The 21,460-nt window shown below is 61.5% G+C and overlaps 3 protein-coding genes across 4 annotated transcripts in view; all 3 read left to right on the top strand.

The window, feature by feature from the left end:
- The first annotated feature begins 2,717 nt into the window (after nt 1–2,717).
- Nucleotides 2,718–21,460, top strand: part of HOXC10 (homeobox C10) — a 106,371-nt gene continuing 87,628 nt past the window's right edge. Inside the window, exons 1-2 of the mRNA XM_077869790.1 lie at nt 2,718–3,566; nt 6,706–8,385. Coding sequence (XP_077725916.1) covers nt 2,816–3,566; nt 6,706–6,983 — 1,029 coding nt within the window. The 5' untranslated portion in view covers nt 2,718–2,815 and the 3' untranslated portion in view covers nt 6,984–8,385. The remainder of the gene's footprint in view (nt 3,567–6,705; nt 8,386–21,460) is intronic.
- The window catches only part of HOXC4 (homeobox C4), a 59,866-nt gene continuing 50,796 nt past the window's right edge, over nt 12,391–21,460 (top strand). The window contains exon 1 of one of the 2 annotated variants that reach the window (XM_077869789.1): nt 12,391–12,543. The gene's annotated coding sequence lies outside the window, so the exon portion shown is untranslated. The remainder of the gene's footprint in view (nt 12,544–21,460) is intronic. The other variant, XM_077869787.1, reaches the window with a different exon arrangement.
- Nucleotides 17,347–21,060, top strand: HOXC9 (homeobox C9). Its single transcript, XM_077869791.1, has 2 exons — nt 17,347–18,207; nt 20,099–21,060. The coding sequence occupies exons 1-2, from the start codon at nt 17,670–17,672 to the stop codon at nt 20,341–20,343; spliced, it is 783 nt and encodes a 260-aa protein (XP_077725917.1). The 5' UTR covers nt 17,347–17,669; the 3' UTR covers nt 20,344–21,060.

Here is a 21,460-nt window from a genome sequence, read left to right as displayed (position 1 = left end):
GATTCCTTTTTTCATTAATGGGCCGTGTTTATCATACTTCTAATTATTTCAACTTTAAACACTATTCGTTCTTGTGAGGAGGTGAGAGCCAAGGCGGGAGGCTCCCTCTCCCCGGGGGGGATGATTCCCGTGGAGAACGGCAGGAATTCTGAAGCGGCCCCAACCCCTCCCAGGGCTGAGGCGAGGGGTGAGTTTGGGATGGGGGTCGGGCTGGTAGGGAGAGGCAGGTCCCGAGGCGAGCGACTCTGCTCCTCTCCAGTTGGCTCCCCAGGTCCGGTCTTGGGGCTTGCTGGTTTGAGAGGTAATCTGGAGTTTGTCTTCTTCGCCCTCCGCCACCTCCCTCGCCCCCTCCCGGGCTGGGCTCGGATCCTTCCCCTGCGAGGCTCCTGGCAGCCTTCCACCACCCCAACCAGACCCCATCCTGGCCCGGCAGGGGCTCCGGGAGCTCTGTCCCAGCCCCCAGCTCTTGACACGGAGAGAAAAGCCAGGAGAAGCTAGGGTTGGCCAAGCGGTACCTGGGTGTGGAGGAGAGGGCCCAGCAGACCCCCAAACAGGGGGCAAGGGCAGGGGACTGCGACGCCAAACTCCACGGACAGGCACGCCAGGCGGCAAAATAAAGGAGATGTGAAAGAGGGGGGGAGGGAACCCCCCAAAGCCATATAATTCTCAATTGCTTTGGTCTTTAATTTCATCGCCCCATAAATGAGGAAATATCAGTTCCCATACTAAATTTTTATCCCCGGCTGATAAATATGACGGGGAATTTTCGTTGGGTCCTCGTAAAAGCGAACAGTTTCGATCAAACTGGTGGGGAAAGACTTATGCAGATAATACAAACAGAGTGGCCATAAAGTCTCCGCCGTTTCCCGCGGGGTGGGACAAATGGCTCCCTGGATTGACTGCCGCCCGGGCTGTCCCAGGGCTTGTCTGGGGCCTAAACAGCCTAACCTTGCCCCGGCCCACCCCTGTGCCGAGCCCGCGGCAACCCCTGCAAATGAAAACACAAAACCATTTCTGAGCTCCCCTGGCCGGCCCTGCAAGCGAGTCCCACGGTACTCGTCTTCTTCCAGGATTCCCGGGTCCGGGGACCCCCGGTGCCTCCTCTCCTGCCCCCGGGATGAGCGAGGCCGGCGGGTTTCCTGCCGAGGTCCTTTTCTAGCCGCCGCGGGCTTGGGCCTCCTCTAGGAGCGATCGGGCCTCCGCACTCCTCCACCCGCGCCAGGGCGCCCTGAGCCCAGGGCCTCTCCCCGCCAGGCTCCGGCCCTTTGGAAAATGGAAACCCCAGGCTTCGTCCCGGGGAAAATGCGGGGCGACCGGAAAGGCAAGTTATTTTCCAGATTCCGTTTCCTGAGGAAGGGGTGGAGAGCTTTAGTTCGCTTTGGGAGAAAGGCGATGGAGAAGCGGAAAGAACTGTCTAAAACATACCTGCCCCCTTATTTCTCGTTTTCCTTTATTTAAAAAAAAAAAGAAGAAGAAGAAGAAGAAGAAGAAGAAGAAGAAGAAATGAAACCCACAAAAACAGGCTGGTTCCTCTTCTCCGCTCAAAAATGCAAACGCAACCAGCAGCAGCCGCAGCTCACTCGCCCTGGAAGGGACACTTCTCTGGGTCGGATGTTGTCGCCTGTGCTGTCCTGGTTTCCCCGTGTGATACGTGACTCCCACAAAACCAGCGCAGGGCCTGCAGGTTCCCTCTTCCTCTCTGGGAATATTCCCTGTGTTAGTGGGGCAAGGTCAACTGGAAAGCGGGAGCCGCCAAGGCCTGGAGCGAAACGGCCCGGCCCCGGCCCGGCCTGGAACCGACTCCAAGGCCAAAGGCTCTGCAGCCCCAGAGGCGGTGACCCAGGAGCCGCCCAGCCCGCCAGCCCGGGGCCGCACTCCCGGACGGTCCTGGAGCCCGTGGCTCCCTCCACCCTGCGGACCCCTAGATGCCCCCGGGAACCCCCTTTACCTTCCTCCAGCATCCTTGAAGTGATGGTGACCCCCTCCCAGGCCCACCCAGGCCCTGGAGATGCCCACAGGCAGCCTGCAGCTCGCGCAGCTCCCACCAAGGGAGGTTCCCCCAAACTGAGCTCCCGGGCCCAGCCCGGCGAACCGGGGCGCGCCAGAGCAGAAAGTTTAGTTCTGTTGGGGGAATTCCTGAACTTTTCCTGCCTTCCTCTGCCCACTGGAGCCCTCCCCGCCGCACCCCAGGCCTCGCCGCACACCCATCCCCAGGGAAGGAGCGGGGAGGCTCGGGCCGAGGAGAGGGAAAGAAGGGGCAGGGAGAAGGGGAAGAAGTACCTGAATCGTGTCTTGACCTTTTAATTTGAATTTGACTGTTTTGAGCACCGACTGGCCTTGCCCGCTCCCTCTGTCCTGCCTTTCCCCCCTCTCCGCCCCACCGTCCCCAGGCGGTGCAGGCTGGCTCCCGGGTAAACAAACCCGGTTCTCCCCAGCGCCCCCCCGCGCCCCGGCCCCCGCCGCCCCCGCCGCCCCGGGGGCGCTTCCTTTGTTCGCGGGAAGGGCTCGGGCGCCCCTACCCCGCGGCGGCTGCTAGGTGGCGCTGTTGCTCCACGCTGCGCGCTCCGCCCGCCGACAACTTGACCCCGCTGACGTCACGGCCGTCTGAATCATCAAGGCCATTTTCAAATCCCATTGGTCTAGCCGTCACATGGCGAGGCCCGAGTGCGCGGATAATTATGGGGCTGGTGCCCCCCCGCTCCCCTCCCGCCCCTCCAGCCGCCCCTCCAGCCGCCCCCCCCCCGGATGGGGGAAAAAAAAAAGATGTCAGCTCCTCCGCCGTAGTGTTGCTCCTTAAAAACCCCTCTCTCTGAAAATGACATGCCCTCGCAATGTGACTCCCAACTCGTTCGCGGAGCCCGGGGCCGCGCCGGGCGGAGCAGAGCGCTACGGCCGGGGCGCAGGCATGTACATGCAGCCTGGGAGTGACTTCAACTGCGGGGTGATGCGGGGCTGCGGGCTCGCGCCCTCGCTCTCCAAGAGGGACGAGGGCGGCAGCCCCAACCTCGCCCTCAACACCTACCCGTCCTACCTCTCGCAGCTGGACTCCTGGGGCGACCCCAAGGCCGCCTACCGCCTGGAGCAACCTGTTGGCAGGCCGCTGTCCTCCTGCTCCTACCCACCTAGTGTCAAGGAGGAGAATGTCTGCTGCATGTACAGCGCGGAGAAGCGGGCGAAAAGTGGCCCCGAGGCAGCCCTCTACGCCCACCCCCTGCAGGAGTCCTGCCTCGGGGAGCACGAGGTGCCCGTGCCCAGCTACTACCGCGCCAGCCCCAGCTACTCCGCGCTGGACAAGCCGCCCCACTGCGCCGGGGCCAACGACTTCGAGGCCCCCTTCGAGCCGCGGGCCAGCCTGCACCCGCGCGCCGAGCACCTGGAGTCGCCCCAGCTCGGGGGCAAAGTGAGTTTCCCCGAGACCCCCAAGTCCGACAGCCAGACCCCTAGCCCCGGGGAGATCAAGACGGAGCAGAGCCTGGCGGGCCCCAAGGGCAGCCCCCTGGAGGGCGACAAGGAGCGCGCCCGGGCGGCGGACTCCAGCCCGGACACCTCGGACAACGAGGCGAAAGGTAAGGCTGCGCGGCCCGCGGCCCCGGCCGGCTCTCCCGGGCCCGGGCGGGGCGGGGCGGGGCGGGCCGGGGGCGCGCGGAGGCCGGACGGGCCCGGGATGGATGCGCCCCAGCGCCGGGCCCCGCGCCCGGGAAGGGGAGCGGCGGCCTGGCGGGGCCGGGGCCGGGGGCCGGGGGCCGGGGGCCGGGGGCGCCGAGCCCGGGACGCTGCGCCCGCTGCGGCCGCCCGGGCTGCGCTCGCTGGGCGCGGGGCCGCGGGGGCTGCCGAGCCCGGGCGGGTCGGAGGCTTTTGCAAAAAGCTTAAAATGGCGATGCCGGGCCGGGGACGGGGGAGGCGAGGCGGGGCAGAGCGAGGATGCCGCGGGGCTGCCGGCTGCGCTCTCCCAGGTGAACGTCGCTCCCCTCGCAGCGCGGCTCGCTGCCCGGGGCTCTGGTGCGTGCGCCGCGGGCTCGGCCCCGGGGCAGGGCCCGAGGAGTGGAGGTGAAGGGCTGCGGCCCGTCCTCCCTCCCCGGGCGCGGCTTGGGGCTGCCCCTGGCACAGGGCGTCTGGCGTGGTGCAAGTTTCTGGTCTCCCCCTGCTAAAGGTTGTCTTTTTTCCTTTTTCCTTTTCTGTTCCTACTTCAATCAACAAAATGTATTTTTCCCCCATTGTTTCTCCAAAGGCAGCCCACAAATGAGTGGTTGGGCGATTTCTGTGTGCGTGGCAAGCGGTTTTCTCCCGAAAGGGAGTGTTGCGTTAGTCGGATTTATCTCACGGTGATTTTGGTTGGAGGGGGAAAGCCTGGCCAAGAGTTCAAGCTCAGGGTTCGAGATGCATCTCTGCTGCAGGAACCGGGGGCCTCCAGGACGGGTCTCTGACACCTGGAGAAAGAATGTGCCAGACACGGGAGCAGTGGAAGGGGCCTGAGGGGACCGGCTTTCCTCCGAAAAGTTGGAGCGGAAAGCATCAGCAAAAGGCCCAACTGGGAGGAGAGGAGTAAACGTGTGTCCCCACGCCCCCACCCCCGTGGCTCTGGCTGCGGGAGGCTGCTTGGAAGTGGGGCTCACTGGTTGTAGAGGCAGATGAGATCCTGAGAGCTGAGCAGACTGGGGGCGGCCTGGATCCTCAGAGTCTTGTGGCGCTTTGTATACGGATGCGGCGCACACGCATGCCTGGCGGCGACCTGTGTCACACTCACACACACGCCTCTCGCATGCTTCGCGCACACTCACGCATGCCCGCTCACACACACGCGCGCGCACTGTTTTGGCGGGCAAGGGGCAAGGACAGCGCCTTGCCCTCTTGGGTCTCCTCTGCAAAGGTGGCCTTGGCAAACCAGCCCACAGAGACCCCAGCCAGAGGAGCCCGGGGGTGTGTTCATGAGGCTCAAGGAGAGAGTGAGGTACTCACACCCACCAAGGCTTCCCTCTGGCACATGTGCGGCAGGCAGGAGGGCTTAATTTTGTGCCCTCTCCCCAGACCCTGAGCTCTGTTGGGATACAATCTTAGGGTAGGAAAAGCTGGATCCCGGCCCCACCAAAAGCAAAGTCAAGGTTAACAAGCCCACCTCCTAGCTCCAACTGCCCCCATTCCTGTAGGCTCCCCTTTCTCCCCTCCCTCCCCACTACCACCTAAGCCCTTCCACCCCAACTAATCCCTCTCAGTCAGCCTGTGCCCTTCAAGCCTCCACATCCCCTCTTACCGCCCCCTCCCATACGGTGTCTCAACCAGGCCAGAGGCAAGAGGGCTTTTGGCCAGACTTCCCCATTTGTAATTTCTTCCTTCCCCCCAAACCCAATAACCCCGATAAGAAAATAAATAAGACAGGGTTAGATGTGGAGAGCCCTGAAACAATCTGGCAAGAGGCTGCAGGTGCAGAGGCAGGAGCAGAAGTAAGGACCTTCAGATCCCTTGAACTACAGCCCCAAGTTTGCATTTTTTTTCTGGTGCCTCTCGGTTCCCCAAGGGCCCCTGCCTCATTCCCCATCAAGATAAGATCCAGGAATTGGGCAGTTCCATTTGGCAAAGGGGGGAAGGTAGAGCACGGAGCTATCAGCAGCCCCCTTCGCTGGGTGCCCTTCTTGGGTCTCTGGACTCTGGGGGGTTTTTTGCTAGAAAAGATGGCCAAGGTCTCTTCTGCTGCTTGAGGAGCAAAGCTGGTCCATTGCACCAAGACTGTGCACCAGGGAGAGAAGCTGTCACTAAGATAATGGGGGATAAACACTGTATCTGTGGCATCTCCTTGTATGAATAGACACATGTGCACATCTGTGTGTGTGTGTGTGTACATTTGTGTAGGAGTGCGTACCTCTACAGGAATGTACGTGTACATACAGGCACACATAGCTATCTAGGCTAGATGGAGATTTCCAGGAGGCTGCATTTCCTCAGGGTATCTCTCTCCCTTGACCTTAGGTCCTATGGCTAGGGCAGTTGTCTGAGGACCCTTCAGCATGCCCCAGAGCTGTTGCCCCTGACCTCTGCTGCCTGCACAAGCAACCCTGCTTCAGCTACTCACACCTGGGGGAAATGGCCAGGAGAGGAAGAGCTGGCAACGGGAGATTGAAAGGGGCAGAGTTGCTCTGTGGCACTTCAGGTGGGAACAAGGGCTGGGGGTCTGGAACAGGGACAGCTGCAATGGCCTCTGGCCACGGGGACTAAGGCGAAGTCCCTCTGTCCCTCCGCTGCTGAGTTGAGAGGGGTCAAAGCTCTCTGGGAATTGCTCTAGGCAGCGGGGTGGACTCCGCAACCCCCCGTCTGGGGCCTGGGAAGTGCTCCTCCTTTTAGTTGGATTTTTCCAGAACTGGATTGGAACAGAGAGGAGGGAGGGCCTGGTGAGGTGGAGAGCGCCCGCCAGGGTCAGTAAGCTGAGGGAGAGTGGGAGTACTCAGAATCTGCTAGGTCAAGGTGGATTTGGGTCATTTAATTCATAAATGCTTCGGAGGCAGGAACTTTCTGTCTTCCCCCGTGGAAGCCTAGGCCATCCAAAGAAATCCTAAGAGCCCTGAGCCCCAGAGGACCCAGCAGCCAGGCCTGTGGGGCGAGAGCAGCTCCCCGTGCTCCCCCAGCCGCCCCCCCAGCAGGCTGCCAGAGGCTGCAGCGGCTGCGAGGCTTTGCCTCTTCCAGGGATACTTATGTAAATAATGTTATTTTTAACAGAGGAGATAAAGGCAGAAAACACCACAGGAAATTGGCTGACAGCAAAGAGCGGAAGGAAGAAGAGGTGCCCCTATACTAAACACCAGACGCTGGAATTGGAGAAAGAATTTCTGTTCAATATGTATTTGACGCGAGAGCGCCGCCTGGAGATTAGCAAGACCATTAACCTTACAGACAGACAAGTCAAAATCTGGTTTCAAAATCGCAGAATGAAACTCAAGAAAATGAACCGAGAGAATCGGATCCGGGAACTGACCTCCAATTTTAATTTCACCTGAGCGCGCGGCCTCCCCTCCCCCGCCCCCGCCCCCCGCTCCTTCCTTTCCCCGCCCCTCCTCCCTTTGTGCCTGGTGGTATATTTTTTTTTTCCTCCCCGAGTATAAATGCAACGCGCCTGCAAAAAAAGGCAAAGACCTCAGACTCTCCTTCCAAGGGACCTATGGTTCGTGCCGCGAAGATGCATCCACCTAAAGCATGAGAAATGGGGTGCCGGGGCGTGGGGTGTGGTGTGCCCGCATAGATGAGGGTGGGAGTGTGGCTGGTGTGTGTGTCAACCCCTCACTCACCCACGCACTCACGCACACCATCCTGTCCTCCATGCAAAGTTAAGGTCGAATCCACCCGGTCAAGGGGGAAAAAGAGGGAAAAAAAAAAAAAGAAATCAACCAGAGAAGGTCTGTAATCTCGCAGAGCACAGTCAGGATCGCTCCTTCCTTGCTGCATTTCCTCCTTAGCATAATAGACGTTTTGGAAAGTTCGGCTAGTGTTTATGTGTTTGTCGTAGCGCCCAGCGCCTCCACCAAACCCTCTCCGTGTCTTTACCTCCCAGTCGCTCTGAGAATCTGCTTGAAGTCTCGTATTTGTACTGCTTTCTGCTTTTCTCCCATCCTCCCAGCAGCCCCCACATCCCCCCCGCCACTGACACCTCAGAAATTCCATCCAGAGGAATACAAAAAAAAAATTTAAAAATTAAAGCTAGAACATAGTGAAGCAAAGACAGACTGCCCCCCCCCCCCCGCCAAATATCACCCTGTCCCTGTCTGGGAGTTGTGTTATTTAAAGATATTCTGTATGTTGTATCTTTTGCATGTAGCTTCCTTAATGGAGAAGAAAATCCTAATAAATTTCCAGAATCGTAATCCTCAAATGGGTGGTTTTTTGTTTTCAAGTGTTTTTTAGCAACACCCCCACCCCAAAAGAGGCTGAGTGTGTGGATGTGTGTGTTTTGTGTTTGACTCATCTCCTAGAGCCTTTCTAGAATGTCTCTTGGCGGGTTTAATGTAAGTGAGAGACCATAACGTTGATTTAAATATTATCCAGGTGACCACAATAAGTCAAGGTCATAAAACAGTAATGTCAGGACGGTCTTGGTGCGCGCGAGAGGTGGATTTTATGATCTGCAAATATAATGTGGTGCTGCAGTAAAAGATGCATTTAAAGGTGACTGGAGGAGGGAAGAGGCAGAGAGCAAACTGCAATCTTGAGGAGCAGACGGATCTGATTGCCTGGGGTGCTGGGCCAGGCGCACCCCACCGCTGCCGGGGGAACCCCAAGAGCCCCCCACCTATCCAAAGAGAGGAATAAACTTAACCGCCGGAGGGGGACGAGGAGCCCAGCCACCCCCCCTCGACAGCAGCAGCAGAAGCACGGGCAGAGGCAGGAGGAGGAGGCGGCGACAAGGTAAGAGAAGCGGTTTCTTGTTCTTCTCTTGGCTCTGGAGTGGCGACTGGCGGCGTCCCCAGGTGCCCGGCGTGCAGCGGGCACGACGGGGACGAAGGTGTTGCGGGCATCCGGGCTTGCCGAGAGCCCAGGCTCGCCTCGTGGCCGCTCGAAGCGGAGGGCAGTGGCCGGGAGCTCCCGCTCCTCCCCTCCCCGACCCGCGGCCGTGGGCTTCGGCGGTTAAAGGGGTAAATTGGTGGTTTTTGGCTTCTTTCTCTCCGCGGGCACTTAGGGTCGCCTCGAGGTCGACACATGGATGTAGATGTGGCTCAGTCTGGTCGTCTGCTGGGGGAAGCAGAGGGAGGGTAGGCTCGGGGAGGGCTGGAGCTGGGGGCTTAGGTTTCCTGCTCTGTGCTGGTTTGGATGCGAGCCTTGTTCAGGCTCTCGGTCCCCACGCTCCCTGGCCGTGGGGCTTTGCCAGGCAAGTGGCCTGATTGGAAGAGGCTCTGGAGCTCGGGCGCCGTGGGTCGGCCACCCATAGAGGCAGGGAAGCCGAGCAGAGCTGCGAGAGGGAGAGGCTCAGAGGGGACCCAGGAGGAGGGCACGGGAGAGCCAGCTGGGCGAGCCGGGGGACCCAGCTCAAGAGTGGAAGGGCGCTCCGGCTTCCCCCAGGGCCAGGGCCGGAGGCAGGGGAATAGCTCCGCTGCGGGGCGGGGGGCGGGGCGGGGGTTTGGCGGCTGGAGGTCCCATTTCACCAGAGTTTCCCTGAGCAATGTGCTCAGACCAGAGGCTGAGGAGGCAGTCAGAGCCCCCTACCCACCCAGCCACCCAAAGTCTACTCTGGTCCTTAGGGAGGTTGTGGGGGCGGAAAGGGGGACGGGGCTGAATTTCTTCCTTCCGCAACCCCCTTCCCTTCTCCTCCCGATAGATGCAAAGCCGAATCTCCCGCCCTGCTCGCTCAGCTGATCTGTGGCTTAGGTAGTTTCATGTTGTTGGGATTGAGTTTTGAACTCGGCAACAAGAAACTGCCTGAGTTACATCAGTCGGTTTTCGTCGAGGGCCCCAACCCACCTACCCCACTCCTTCCCTCCCCAGGGGCACTGCCCCTTGGCCGGCCTCCTCCCAGATAGGGCAAAATGGGTACAGACTGAGGAGGGCAAGCTGTGCGTGGGGCCGCAGGACAAGTCTGGGGAGCCCCGCTTTATACTGTCCACTCCTCAGCCTGTCCCAGTCCCCGTGACTGAGGGAGAGGAGTTGTTCCCGCAGCTATTGTTTCCTGGACCCAGCTGATGGAGACAGACAAAGAAAGTCTAGCCAATTCCAAGGAAATTGAGGAATTGGAGTAAGAGGTGGCCTGGTGGGCCCGCTCAGTTGGGCAGCAGGGTGGGGCAGGATCAGTAAGAGAGAGAAGAGCTCGGGGCGAGAAGCGAGTCTCTGAAGGGGCCAGCTTTTCTCACCTGCCACCTCCAGAGACAAAAATCTGTCCCCAGTCGGCTGGGGCTGGAGTGGTCCCTTAGAAAAGTGGGGTGCTTGGGGGGCTCCTGAGAGTCAGGGAACTCTGAGTGCCAGCTCAGCCACCTCCCCTTCCCTTTCTACAGCTCCATCCCCGCGAGAAGGGCAGATTTAGCGTGTTAGTAGGTTAGAGGAGAGCCATCAAGTCCAAGTAGACCCCCCCCCACCCTACTGGGAAGCGTCAGGGCAGGAACCTGGCTCCAGCCTCTGTCTAGCTGTCTGTGGCCCGTAGGCCTGGGTCTGTGGTGTCTGTGGCTGTCAGGCAGCTGCTGGTGCTCGCGCTGTGTGGAAGTGTCTGGGTGAACGGAGGCTGCCAGCGCCCACCATTACCATATTGTTGGGAAGGCTGGTGGCTGTGCCAGGGGGAGGAGGGGAGCCTAATGGAGTAAAGGAGGATCTGAGCAATGTGAAACTTTGCAAAGCGTCTTCGCCTCCTTTCCCCACCTGGTTCCTCAGTTCTGGCCCTGGTTGCTCGAGAGAAGGCTCTCAAAAGAGGCTTCTCTCCCTGCGGAGAAAAATGGGAGGGGGGCTGGGGAGAATGGGGAGATACACCCCTGTTCTCGGGGAGACTGGGAAAGAGAAAGCCAAAAGGAGAAGGACTGGCTCTTGGTTCTCTTACTTTGGAATTATTATGAATATTAAAGCGTTATAAACTTTGAGAGGGGAACAAAATTATGTCCCTGTACCAAAATAGATACACGGAGTTCTATGACTGGGGGGGTGGGAGATATAGCTAACCTTGGAGACGAGTGGGGGTCTCTGTTTCTATATCTCTGTCTCCTCCAGACTCTCTCAAATCCCCAGTATATTTTTACGTGCGTTCTTCGTGTATTTCTCTCTCTCTCTCTCTCTCTCTCTCTCACAAAGAGATTTCTTTTGACCCCAAGGAGGCTAGCAGAGAAAATGGGAATAGAGACTTTGTTCTCCCTAGCTGAATTTGTTAGTCTGTCTTTCTGTCTAACCGCCCCCTCCCCAGCCTTTCGTGGGGGAAAATAATCCCTTCCCTTGAAGGGAAGTGCTCCAACCTCTCCATGGCTCCCGGGGAAATAGGGAGGTTTTCAGAGAGGGAGGCCAGCTGGTGCGAAGCAGGCAGGGGCTCCCCTGGTTTGGGAGCCCCTCGCCGCCGTCTCTGAGTTCTCAAGCTGTCAGAAGCACAGGGCCAGTTGAAGTGAAGGGAGTCCCAGGCAGGGGCGGGGTGCTCAGGAGTGCCTGGCTGGAGAGAGTGTCCCTGATGGGCCGAAATTCACCAATGAACGACTTTTGCGCTCTGGGTCTCTCTCTGCCCCCATTTCCGTTTTAAAGTCGGTGGGCTTAGGGGAGGGTGGCCACAGAGCCACGAGTCTGGGGTGTCCCCCTCCCCAGATCCCGGGGAATGGGGTGAGTTCTCATCGGGCCAAGGTGAGGGCCAGTCTGGTGGCCAGAGTCCACCCTGGGGCCCTGGGACCGTAGATGATGGCTAAGGCGACGGTGATTATTTATTCGCTTCGCTGGAAGGGAGTCTTCAGAAGAAACAGCGTGAAGAGGAGGGAAAAAATTATCTCTCTCGTCTGCGGATATTAAGATGGATTTTTATTTCTTAAAGGACCCTCCCCGCCGAGAGCGCATAAGCGTAAACTTAATATATGCTCCGCAGCCCAACTCCAGAAATCGCAATAAAAGTTAAAACCTCCCCTACTGGTTTTTTTTAATTATGATATGGGAAAGAGGAGCAGGATTTATAGAGCTGAACTCCCGGCGTGTGAGTGTTTAAGACTTGCGGGAGCCGGAGGACGAGGCAGGCGAGAGCTCGCCAAGGAGAGCCTCGGGCTCCGAGACGGCTCGCGGGCGGCGGGGGCTCCGGCCGGCCCGGCGAGCCTCCGCGGCCTCCCCGGCGGGACCCCGGCTCCCTCCTGCCCGGCCCACGGCCTTGCCTCGGCTCGGAGACGCAGCCTTTCCCGGGAACAGGTGAAGGGCAGCGGCGGCTGGGGCCTGGGGGCTGCGGGGGGGCCCCGGCTTTGTGTGTGCGGGGCCCGGGCAGGGGCGCGCGGGGCGCGCGGGGGTGTCGGCCGGCGGGAGCGCGGACCGGGAGGATCGCGTGTGGACTTGGGCCGCGGCGGAGCAGGGCGCGCTCCGGGGCCAGGCGGGCGGCGAGGCGGGCAACCGGATGTGCAGCCGCGAGCGAGGGCCTCGGGGTCCGCTTGGCGTGTGCGCGGCCGGGCGCGGCGGCCCCAGCGTGGAGCGCGCGGGGCGCGGGGAGGCAGCAGGCCCCGCACCCCTCGCCCCTGCGGCGTCCGCGCGGAGCCGGCCCGCGGTCGGAGCCCGCAAAGGGGGCGCGGGTGGGGGTCTTCCTTCCTTGCTTTTCCGCCCCGGAGCTCCTCGTCTCTGTGTGTCTCTCTCTTTCGGAGATACCTGGATTTGGTCCAGAACAGGTTGCCCGCGGGAGGGCCCCGCGAGCGGCAGCGCGAGGGAGGGAGAGAGGGAGGGAGGGCGAGAAGGAGGGAGGGAGGGAGGGAAGGAGGGCGGGCAGCGGCGGCTGCGGTGGCCGCGGCTTCCCTCCCCCGGCGGCCGCCCTGCATCTGTGGCCGTGGGGAGCCGAGGAGCAGGTAACGGCGGCGCTTCCGAGGCGGGACTGGACCGCGCCGGAGGCACCGAGGCTGCCGGGCTGCGCCCAGCCCCGGGGGCGCGAAGGTAGGGAGGCCGGCGCCGGCCGCGGGGAGGCCCGGGGTGTTGAACCTGTATTTGATTTTCCGCTCGCACTCGCGCTGCCAGCCTGTCTGCGTCCGGGCTGCGACGCCCCACACCCTTGGCTCTGGGCGGGGGCCCTGGCGCTCGGGGCTCTCGGCGGCCTGTGCGCTCCGGGCCGCGGGGTCCCGGCCGCGCGCCCCCGGGGCGCTCCCGGGGCCGCTGGAGGCCGGCGCCCCGCTCGCCTCCGCCCGCGCGGGGTCCCGGGGCGCCCCGGGGCCGCGGCCAGACAGCCCCGGGCCGGCGGGGAGGGCGGGGGGGCGGCCCGCCGCCCGCGCCCCGGGCTGCACTTCGGGCGCGCATTGTGTCTCGGTTCGCCACCTCGGCTCCGTCGGCCCGGCCGCCAAAGTCACCGCAGATTTCCCGGCGACGCGCTCGGCACACAAAGGCCAGGTGGCCGGGCGCGCGGCGCGGGGCGGCCCGGGGCCCGCGAGCACCCCGCGCGGGGCCGCCGCCTCCCGGCCACTCCCCGGGCTGGGCCAGCGGGGCGGGCCGGGGCGCCGGAAGTAGCCCCGCTGGCGGCGGGCGAGCAGGCCGTGGCGTTGGGAGGGCCACGTTCACAGGCCGCGGGGCCCGCCGCCGCCCGGGGCCCGGTACCCACCTGGGGGGCGTCCGCGGTCCCCTCGCGGCGGCCCGGGCGGCGCAGCCTCTGCGCGCAGCGCAGGCCCAGGCCGGGACGAGTCGCGGGTGGGTGCGTTTCCCCAACAAAGAGGCATCGGGAGCGAGAAGGGGGGAAAGTAGCGGGGACCCGGGGAGGGGGCGGGACGGGGAGAGGGCGGCGGAGGGGTGAAGCGAGCCCGTTGCAGGGGAGAAGGAAAATGAAAGCAAACGGAGCGCGGCCTGCTCGGCCGGCGCGGGCGGTGCTGGTGCAGCCGAGCCGGAGCGGGCTCCCCTCCCGCCTGCGCCGCGGGGGCGCCGGGAAAGCCTGTTTTAAATTTAATCCGAACTTGACGGTGTGGATTGAACCGGAGGGAATTTAAATCACTGAGAGGGAGGCCGCAGGGCGAGGGGAGGGGACGCCTCTAACCTGTCTGTCTGTCTGTCCTTCCCGGGGTGCTGCTAGCTGGGTTGTGGTGGTAGCTGGGCGGGTCTGAGGTGCTGCAGTGAGGGTGCCCCTCCCCCGTGGGGGGCTCTCCTGTGCCCAGTGAATTCTTTTGGGGGGTCGGAGGCAGGCTCTGAGAACCGGAGCGAAGGCAGGGCTGCTGGCTGAAGCTGGGGTTTCCCCCCCTCGCCAACAGGGACTCCCAGTGTCCTCCAGGGCCTGGGGTTGGCCCCACCGGTGCCGAGGAAGATGGAAGGGAGTGCTGGGGTGGGGTGGGGGGGGCGGGGAGGGAGTCTGGGAATCCGGCAGGAGGTTCAGCAGGAGTGGATGAACCTGGAAAGACCAGCCCCTGCATCCTTTATGCTCCTAGGTCTGGAGGCCTGGATTTGGGGTGGGGGGGGAGCCTGAAGTTCAGCTTCAGAGCCCTGACCTGCCACCCCTCCTCCCCCACATGCAGAGCCAAGGGGTACAGCCCACATGCAGCTGTGAGGCCCCGGGGACCTGGGCCTGGTGAACTCAGGGACTCCCAGCCTCTTCCAGCCCCCCTCCTCGCGGCTGCTGCTCTGTGCAGGGCCTAGGCAAACCCGGGCCCTGGTGGGGAGGGGGCTGTGGGCGAGGCCTGCTTCCTGATCCACAGCTGTGTCTGTGCCTGAGTGGGGAGGGTCTGAGTTCGCGCTCTGGAACCAAGGCGACAATCTCCCCTCAGTTTCACGGGGACTTTGACGGCAGCAGGGAGCCGGGGCCGGATCGGCCGCCCGCTGCCGCCGCCTGTGCTGCGTGGGCAGGGAGGGTGGGCAGGCAGCTCGGGAGTCCCAGAGGAGGAAGTGGCCACCGGGGCCAGGAGAGGAAGGGGCTTCTGCTTGCGGCCCGGTGTCAGAGGGGCTCTCCCGGAATGCAGAGGCCCACGGGGAAGGGTCCTCAGGGGCGCCTTTCTTCTAGGAAAACTGAGGTCGGGGCAGATGGGCCCTGTGCACTGGCGAAGACGCCAGAGGAGGAGCGGGCGTGAGACCTCCTGCTTCCTCCTCGGGTCTCCCTGGCTCCCTGACTAGAGCGTGGCTCAGCCCCCGGACGCCGCCGGGGTGGCTGCCTGGGCCGAGATAGGGCTCTGCATCCTCCGGAGGCCCAGTGTGCCCACCCCGGCGGGTCGCCCGGGAGGGGCCGGAGAGGAGGCCTCTTCCTCCTTTGTGTCCGGACAGAAGTGGCCGCCGCGCCCGAGCCGGTCCCGCGGCAAAGGCCGGCAGCCAGCGGGCTGCACAATGCCACGGCTGCTCCCGGCGCGCCCCTGCCCCGTCCGCGTCCCCGGCCTGTCGGCCTGTCGCCGCCCTTCCTCCCTCTCCTCCCCGCACGCCTTCCTCTCCCTGCTCGCCCATCTCTTTTCCTCTTGCCCCCTCTTTCCTTTAATTCTCCCCTCTCCTTTTCTTTTTATCTCGATCCTCCGTTTTCTTCTCTCTTTCCCTCCTTCCTTCCTCTCCATGGGCCTGGCGCCGTGTCTCAGTTGTTGTGTCTCAGGCTCAGTCTCTCTCAGGCTCTGTCCCCTGGTGTCCTCTAGGTCTCTGTCTGGCCCCGGGCCCGCTGAAGGCTACACGTCTCTGCTCACTGCTGCCAGCAGCCGCCCAGGAGCCAGGCGGGGTCCCCCAGCCGCCGGGGCTGGGGGAGGTGCTGGTGGTGCTGGGGGTGCTGGAGAAAGCCTCGGCAGGGGGACGGGAGGGAAGCTCCTGCCTTTTCCTTGAACTAGTGAGGGCGAATATCTGATTGACAGCTAACCCGACTCCATCAAGGCCAAAGAGATATTCTGTTTCTTGCTGTAATTTGGATTTTCCACACCAGTCCTGTCCGGGGGAGGGGAAGACAATCAGAGCTGAGGGCGAGGAGGCTGAGGCCCCGGGTCGTCTCTCCCCAGCCGGGCACTTCTCACACACCCCCGTGCGCGTCGAAATCCCAGCCCCGCTAGACCGAAAGGGAAAGAACCGGAGAGGGGGAGGAGCAGGGACTGGGGAGGGGACCTGGAAAGATGGGGCCAGTGCTGCGGACTGCACATCTACCCTCCCCCGCCCTGCCAACTTTCCTCCCCCCCTGCACCACAACACACATGATGCACTCTCTGGGACACCTCTCTCTAGCCCTTCTGCACACCTCGGAGGAGGCAGGTCGACAGAGGTGCGGGGGAGCACCATCCTCCACCCCCACCCCCAGCGTTTGGTCCCCTCCTGGGGACAGGAGTGGGAAAGCAGGGCAGGCGGCTCCTGTCTGGGAACCCTTGTCCTTCCCTGCTGCCTCAGAACCTGTGTCTCAGCCTCAGCTCCAGCCTATTTCCCAGAGCACAAGCTGGGACTCTTCTGTCCTGACCCTGAAATTGCATCCCCTGCTTCAGACTCACTCTGCCGTGCCTGGGGTGCATGGTGTCTCTGGGGGACACCGCCTGCCCTTCTCTCTACCCCCCAGCCATCCTCCCTGCCCCCTCTCCTGCACCCACACTGGCAATTTCCTGCTTGCCCAAAGCCCACCTTTCCTAACCCTCCATGGGGCAGTCTGACCGGAAGCAGGGGGCCGGGGGACAGACCCCCAAATTCAAGGAGGAGGGTAGCAACCAACTTATTGGGGGGGGGAGGAATCCAAGTTGTCTGATCTTCCCTACAATCACACTGCCCCCTCCGGAATTCCTGCGTCCGACCCCAAAGAAATGGCTTTCTCCCATCCCTCGGTTGCTCTTTTCCCGTTCCAAAAACAGCCTACAATTTTATTTAATGAAAGACACATTTATGAACAATCAAATGATCCTCATAAAAATTTTATTGAAGGACGTAAAAACAAGCTACTTGCCCACGACCGAGGTCGCTCTCTCTCTCTCTCTCTCTTGCCTTGCCCGCGCTCACCCTGGCTCTCTGCAGACAGAGCCCTGGAGTGACTTCTTTTTTTGGGAGGGGGGGGCGCGGGGTGTCGCAGAGATGGAGTTGGGGGGCAAAGGAGGGCGAGCAGGAAGACGGGATGGGGACGCCCCAGTGAACTTGTGCTGGTCTCTCCTCCACTGCTCCAAGCTGGCAAAGAAAGATAAATAGATACAGACAATAAATTTAAAATAAAGGAGCGTGCGTATCTGTGCCAAAGCAAAGAGAGGGCTTCTGATGATGAAGGTGTGTGAGGTCCCGGGGTCCCACCCCTCCCACGCGCAGACCCCCTTCCCCAGGCTGCCCTGCCCCGGATTCGGGGGGCCGAGTTGGCCAGTGGCAGGAGGACGCTCCCCTTTCCCTCCTTCCCTCCCTCCACCCCAGCTTCCCCAGTCCCCTCCCACCCTCCCTCCCTCGCTGCTGCTGCTCCTGGAAGAAATACATACAGACACAGTATTTAAAAACGCATTTTTAAAAGCCACGTTCCGAACTGACAATCGCTGATCTCGGCTCGCGCGGAGACTGCGGGCGCGTCGGGCCGACAGAGACGGATTACGTCAAGAAATAGTTCCTCCACCTACCTCGGCCTCTCCGCCCCTGCGGGCTGCGGCGCGCGGCTCGGCCCCGGGGGTCCGGGCGCCCTGGCCTCGGGGGCCCGCAGCGCCGCCCCGCCCCGCCGGCGAGCGCTCGGGGGCGCGGGGCGCAGGGGTGCGGGAGGCCCTGCGCGTGCGGGCGGGCAGGGGCAGGGGCAGGGGCAGGGGCAGGGGTGCGGGCGGGGAGGGCCGGGCTGTCCTGAGCGGGGGGAGGGGGGGGGTGCCCGGCGCGCTGGGTCCGCGGCTCCGGACCCCCAGGAAAACGCAGGGGTCGCGGGGATCAGCAGAGAGAAGGGGGTGGGAGAAGGCAGGAGAAGGGAAGAGGGGAAAAAAAAAAAAAAAAAGGCAAGAAAAAAAAAAAAAAAAAAAAAGCCCCTGCGCATTGATCCGCGCCGTATTTTTGGGTAAATACGATCACGTGGGGGCCGGGGAGCCAATGAGCTGCGGGGAAAAGGCTGGAAAAATAATTACCTGCCTTGATTGTTCTGTGAGCAGATAAAAAGTACATATACAGTTCATACAATAATCTTATGTATGTAAAACCCCGTTACGATGTCGGCGACGGGGCCCATCAGTAACTATTACGTGGACTCGCTCATCTCCCACGACAATGAGGAGCTGCTAGCGTCCAGGTTCCCGGCCACCGGGGCTCACCCCGCCGCCGCCAGACCCAGCGGCTTGGTGCCCGACTGTAGCGACTTCCCGTCCTGTAGCTTCGCGCCCAAGCCCGCGGTGTTCAGCACGTCGTGGGCGCCCGTGCCCTCGCAGTCGTCCGTGGTGTACCACCCGTACGGCCCCCAGCCCCACCTCGGCGCCGACGCGCGCTACATGCGGACTTGGCTCGAGCCGCTGTCGGGCGCCGTCTCCTTCCCCAGCTTCCCGGCCGGCGGCCGCCCCTACGCGCTCAAGCCGGACGCCTACCCCGGGCGCCGCGCCGACTGCGGCCCGGGCGACGGCCGCAGCTACCCGGACTACATGTACGGCTCGCCCGGGGAGCTGCGCGACCGCGCCCCGCAGGCGCTGCCCTCGCCCGAGGCGGACGCCCTCGCCGGCAGCAAGCACAAAGAGGAGAAGGCCGACCTGGACCCCAGTAAGTTGGGAGCAATCGCCCTTTACAACCGGCGCGGGCGGGCGGGGCTGGGGGCGGGGGGGAGCCGGATTACAGCCCCTCGCGGCCGCGGCGGCGCAGGGAGCGCGGGAGAGCGGGGGCGAGCGCTCCATAAAAGCGAATTACCTCGGGGGAGCCCGGGGAGCCAGGCTGGGAGAGGGCCGAGGGGGGCCCGTCCCCGGAGCTGCTTTGATGAGGCCCCCCCTGCGCGCGCACACTCCACCCCCAGCCCAGGCTGCCCCCTTTTCTTTTTTTTTTCTTTTTCTTTTCTTTTTTTTTTTTCTTTCTTTATCATTATTATTATTTATTTATTTATCTTGGCTCAGTCCCTACTTTCCTAGAAATGCAGACAAGGAGATGAGGAAGGGGATGGAGCGGATGGGGATGGGGATGGGGATGGAGATGGAGATGGCATGGAGATGGGGAAGGGGCAGGGGTGAGGGTCATTTCACGCTTTGAGATGGGATTAGGGGAGAAACGAGGAGGAGGACACTGGGGACACAGAGGAAATACCCCAGGGAGAGAGATCACCCCTGCCTCCCCGCCTGCCAGCGTGGGAGGGGGGTGGTAGGTTCTGGCCCCACTAGGGATCCATGACACAGAAGGTGCCTTGCCTGGACTTCTTCTCCTCCCCACCCCTCAGGAGCACTAGGTGAGGGGGTCTGCGGGGATTTCACAGCCTGGGAACTTGGGAGAGATCAGGACTTGCAGAGTTGGGGAAGAGAAGTGGGGTCCCAGTCTCCTTAAACTTGAGAGCCCTCTTCTGAGGGTCTGCAGGAAAGAGGGTTGAGAACCGGGCTCAGGGATGAGGACTGGAGGAGGAGAGTCACATCCTCAGATTAGGGAATTATATATATGTATGTATATACACACACACAGACACACACACACACACACACTCCCATCAAGGAGACTGGAGCCTTCTGAGTATTGCAAAGAAGGGCAGGGGTAGGTTGGGGGGGGGCAGGTGGGAGCTGCTGGGCCAGAGAAAGGGGAGAGAAGGGGAACCAGCAGGGGAGGGGGTGCAGCCCCTGAGTGTGAGGAAGTGTCTGGGGGAGTCCCAGGAGGGGGCTGCAGGAAATCCTTTCCTGCAGCCCCATAAGGGGCCAGGGCCTAATTATACCCCTCTGAAGGCTTCCCTCCTTGCCCTCAGCTACTCCCATAAACCTGAAATTGGAGGCTTGGCTCCTGCAAAGCCTGTCCTGGGGCTGGCAGGAGGGGGGCACTGGGAGCCAAACAGGGAGGCTCAGATATGGGGGAGCCTGTCCCAAGGCCAGCAGCTCTCTAGGGAGAGGAGAAAGGCTTTCCCCATCCTAGCATCACTCTGAGAATTCGCCTCAGCAGGGTTGAACTCCGAGAGGGAGCGGAGACGGGCGCTGCAGAGGGTAGTGAGGGGCTCAGGGACTCTCAGGGTCAGGAAACAGATCTGCTGAAATTTCAGGACTTGGTCGTGGGCAGGGAGGATGGGAGGGGGCAGAGGAGGAGGGAAGTGGGGAGGAGAGAGACCTCGCTATAAAAATAAAAAACAAGAGAGAGAAGCGTTTATGGGCCTATGAAACGGTTGGGAATTTGGACTTTTTATGAGCATATTCTCGAATTACTACTCTTGAAGCTGACGACCAGACTGTAGGGGCTTTGATAGCTTTGATTTCCTAGAGTTTGAGGTGCTAGGAATGGAAGAGGGGGAAGATGGGGAGGGGGCAGCAGGCAAGAGGAGTCAGGGAGAAAATTGCAAAAGCAAAACGTGTCCAAATTCAGGTTCACTCATTGCATCTGGGGCGCCTGGCTCAGCCTGGGGGTAGGGGTGGCGGTGGGGGGGGTCCTGGGCTGGAAAGGGGGCTCCACTGACCCCTGCCTGTGTTTGGCCCTCCAGGCAACCCCGTGGCCAACTGGATCCACGCCCGATCCACGAGGAAGAAGCGCTGCCCTTACACCAAGTACCAGACGCTGGAACTGGAGAAGGAGTTTCTCTTCAATATGTATTTAACCAGGGACCGTCGGTACGAGGTGGCCCGGGTTCTCAACCTCACCGAGCGGCAGGTCAAAATCTGGTTTCAGAACCGGAGGATGAAGATGAAAAAGATGAATAAAGAGAAGACCGACAAGGAGCAATCCTAAACCCTGCCCCAGCCTGCTGCCTCGGCACAGCCAAGGGAAAAACAAAAAACCCCACAAAAATACCCCAACCCAGGCGGGAGAGAGCACGAAAAGGAAAGGAAAAGAGCAAGAGAGAGAAAAGCCAATCAGCTTAAAAAGAAAAAAAAAAAAAAAGGAAGGGGAAAAGGAAAACTCTTGCAATTGGGGAGGGTTCAGTGTTGAGAAATTGGTGTTTTAGAGTTAGTTCTACCCAGCAAGGAGGAGGAGGAGGAGGAGGAGGAGGAAGAAGAGGAGGAGGAGGAGGAGAGAGAAACCGCGTTCTCTTCTCCCAGCGCGACTGAAATAAATAACACACACAAATGTGATTTTTCCCCTCCTTTCTTCAGAGAAGCCAGTACTTGAATCACTATATTTCTATTTTTTTTTCTGTATCGTATTTGATCCGGGCCGTCCCTCCCCGGGCCTGGGGTGCTCCGCGTGCAGATTTTGTACACACACACACAAAAGCAAAGACACCCACACATACACAGTAACAATCGCCAGCCCAGGAGCTGAGGGCCGAGGGCCCGGACGGTGCCGAGGCCGGGTCGGCGCAGGCCGGCGCCTCGGGCGGGCGTGTACATAGCAGTGTCTCTCCTCATCCCAGCCGCCGTCCTGTAACGTGCTTCTGTTTGTTATGGTAGAGCAGCTCTGTGTTAATATATCGAAGTCACTTAAAAAACCAGAAACCCAACCGCATCCAGTTCTCGTTATTTCTCCTCCCTGTGGCTCCCAGGCTGCTGTCGTGGAGGAGGCAAGTGCTCAGATCCTTTGGGGAAAGCCGGGGCCAGGGAAGGGGCTCCCTCGGCCTCCTCGGAAGGGCAAGTGCCTGCCGCCGCTCTCCAGGCAGCGTGGGGTGGGCGTGAGGGCTCCAGGGGTGGGGTGGAGGCTGCTGAGGCCCGGTCGCAGCCTGTGTCTGCCGGGGCGGCTGCCTGAGAGCTTCCTGGTAGCTCGTTGGAGTCCAGGGGGGTGGGGGCATGGCATGAATGGTTTTCCCTGGCTGTAATTAATTGTAATAATTTATGAGTACACGAGATCGGAGGGAAGAGATAGGTGAAGATGAAAGTTGGGTGCTGGGTGAGGGCCCGGGCTGGATTCT

Source organism: Canis aureus, chromosome 25 (assembly GCF_053574225.1).
Source record: "Canis aureus isolate CA01 chromosome 25, VMU_Caureus_v.1.0, whole genome shotgun sequence".
NCBI classification, from domain to species: domain Eukaryota; kingdom Metazoa; phylum Chordata; class Mammalia; order Carnivora; family Canidae; genus Canis; species Canis aureus.
The sequence above is the reverse complement of the archived record's forward strand: the minus strand, read 5'-3'. Positions and strand labels throughout refer to the sequence as shown.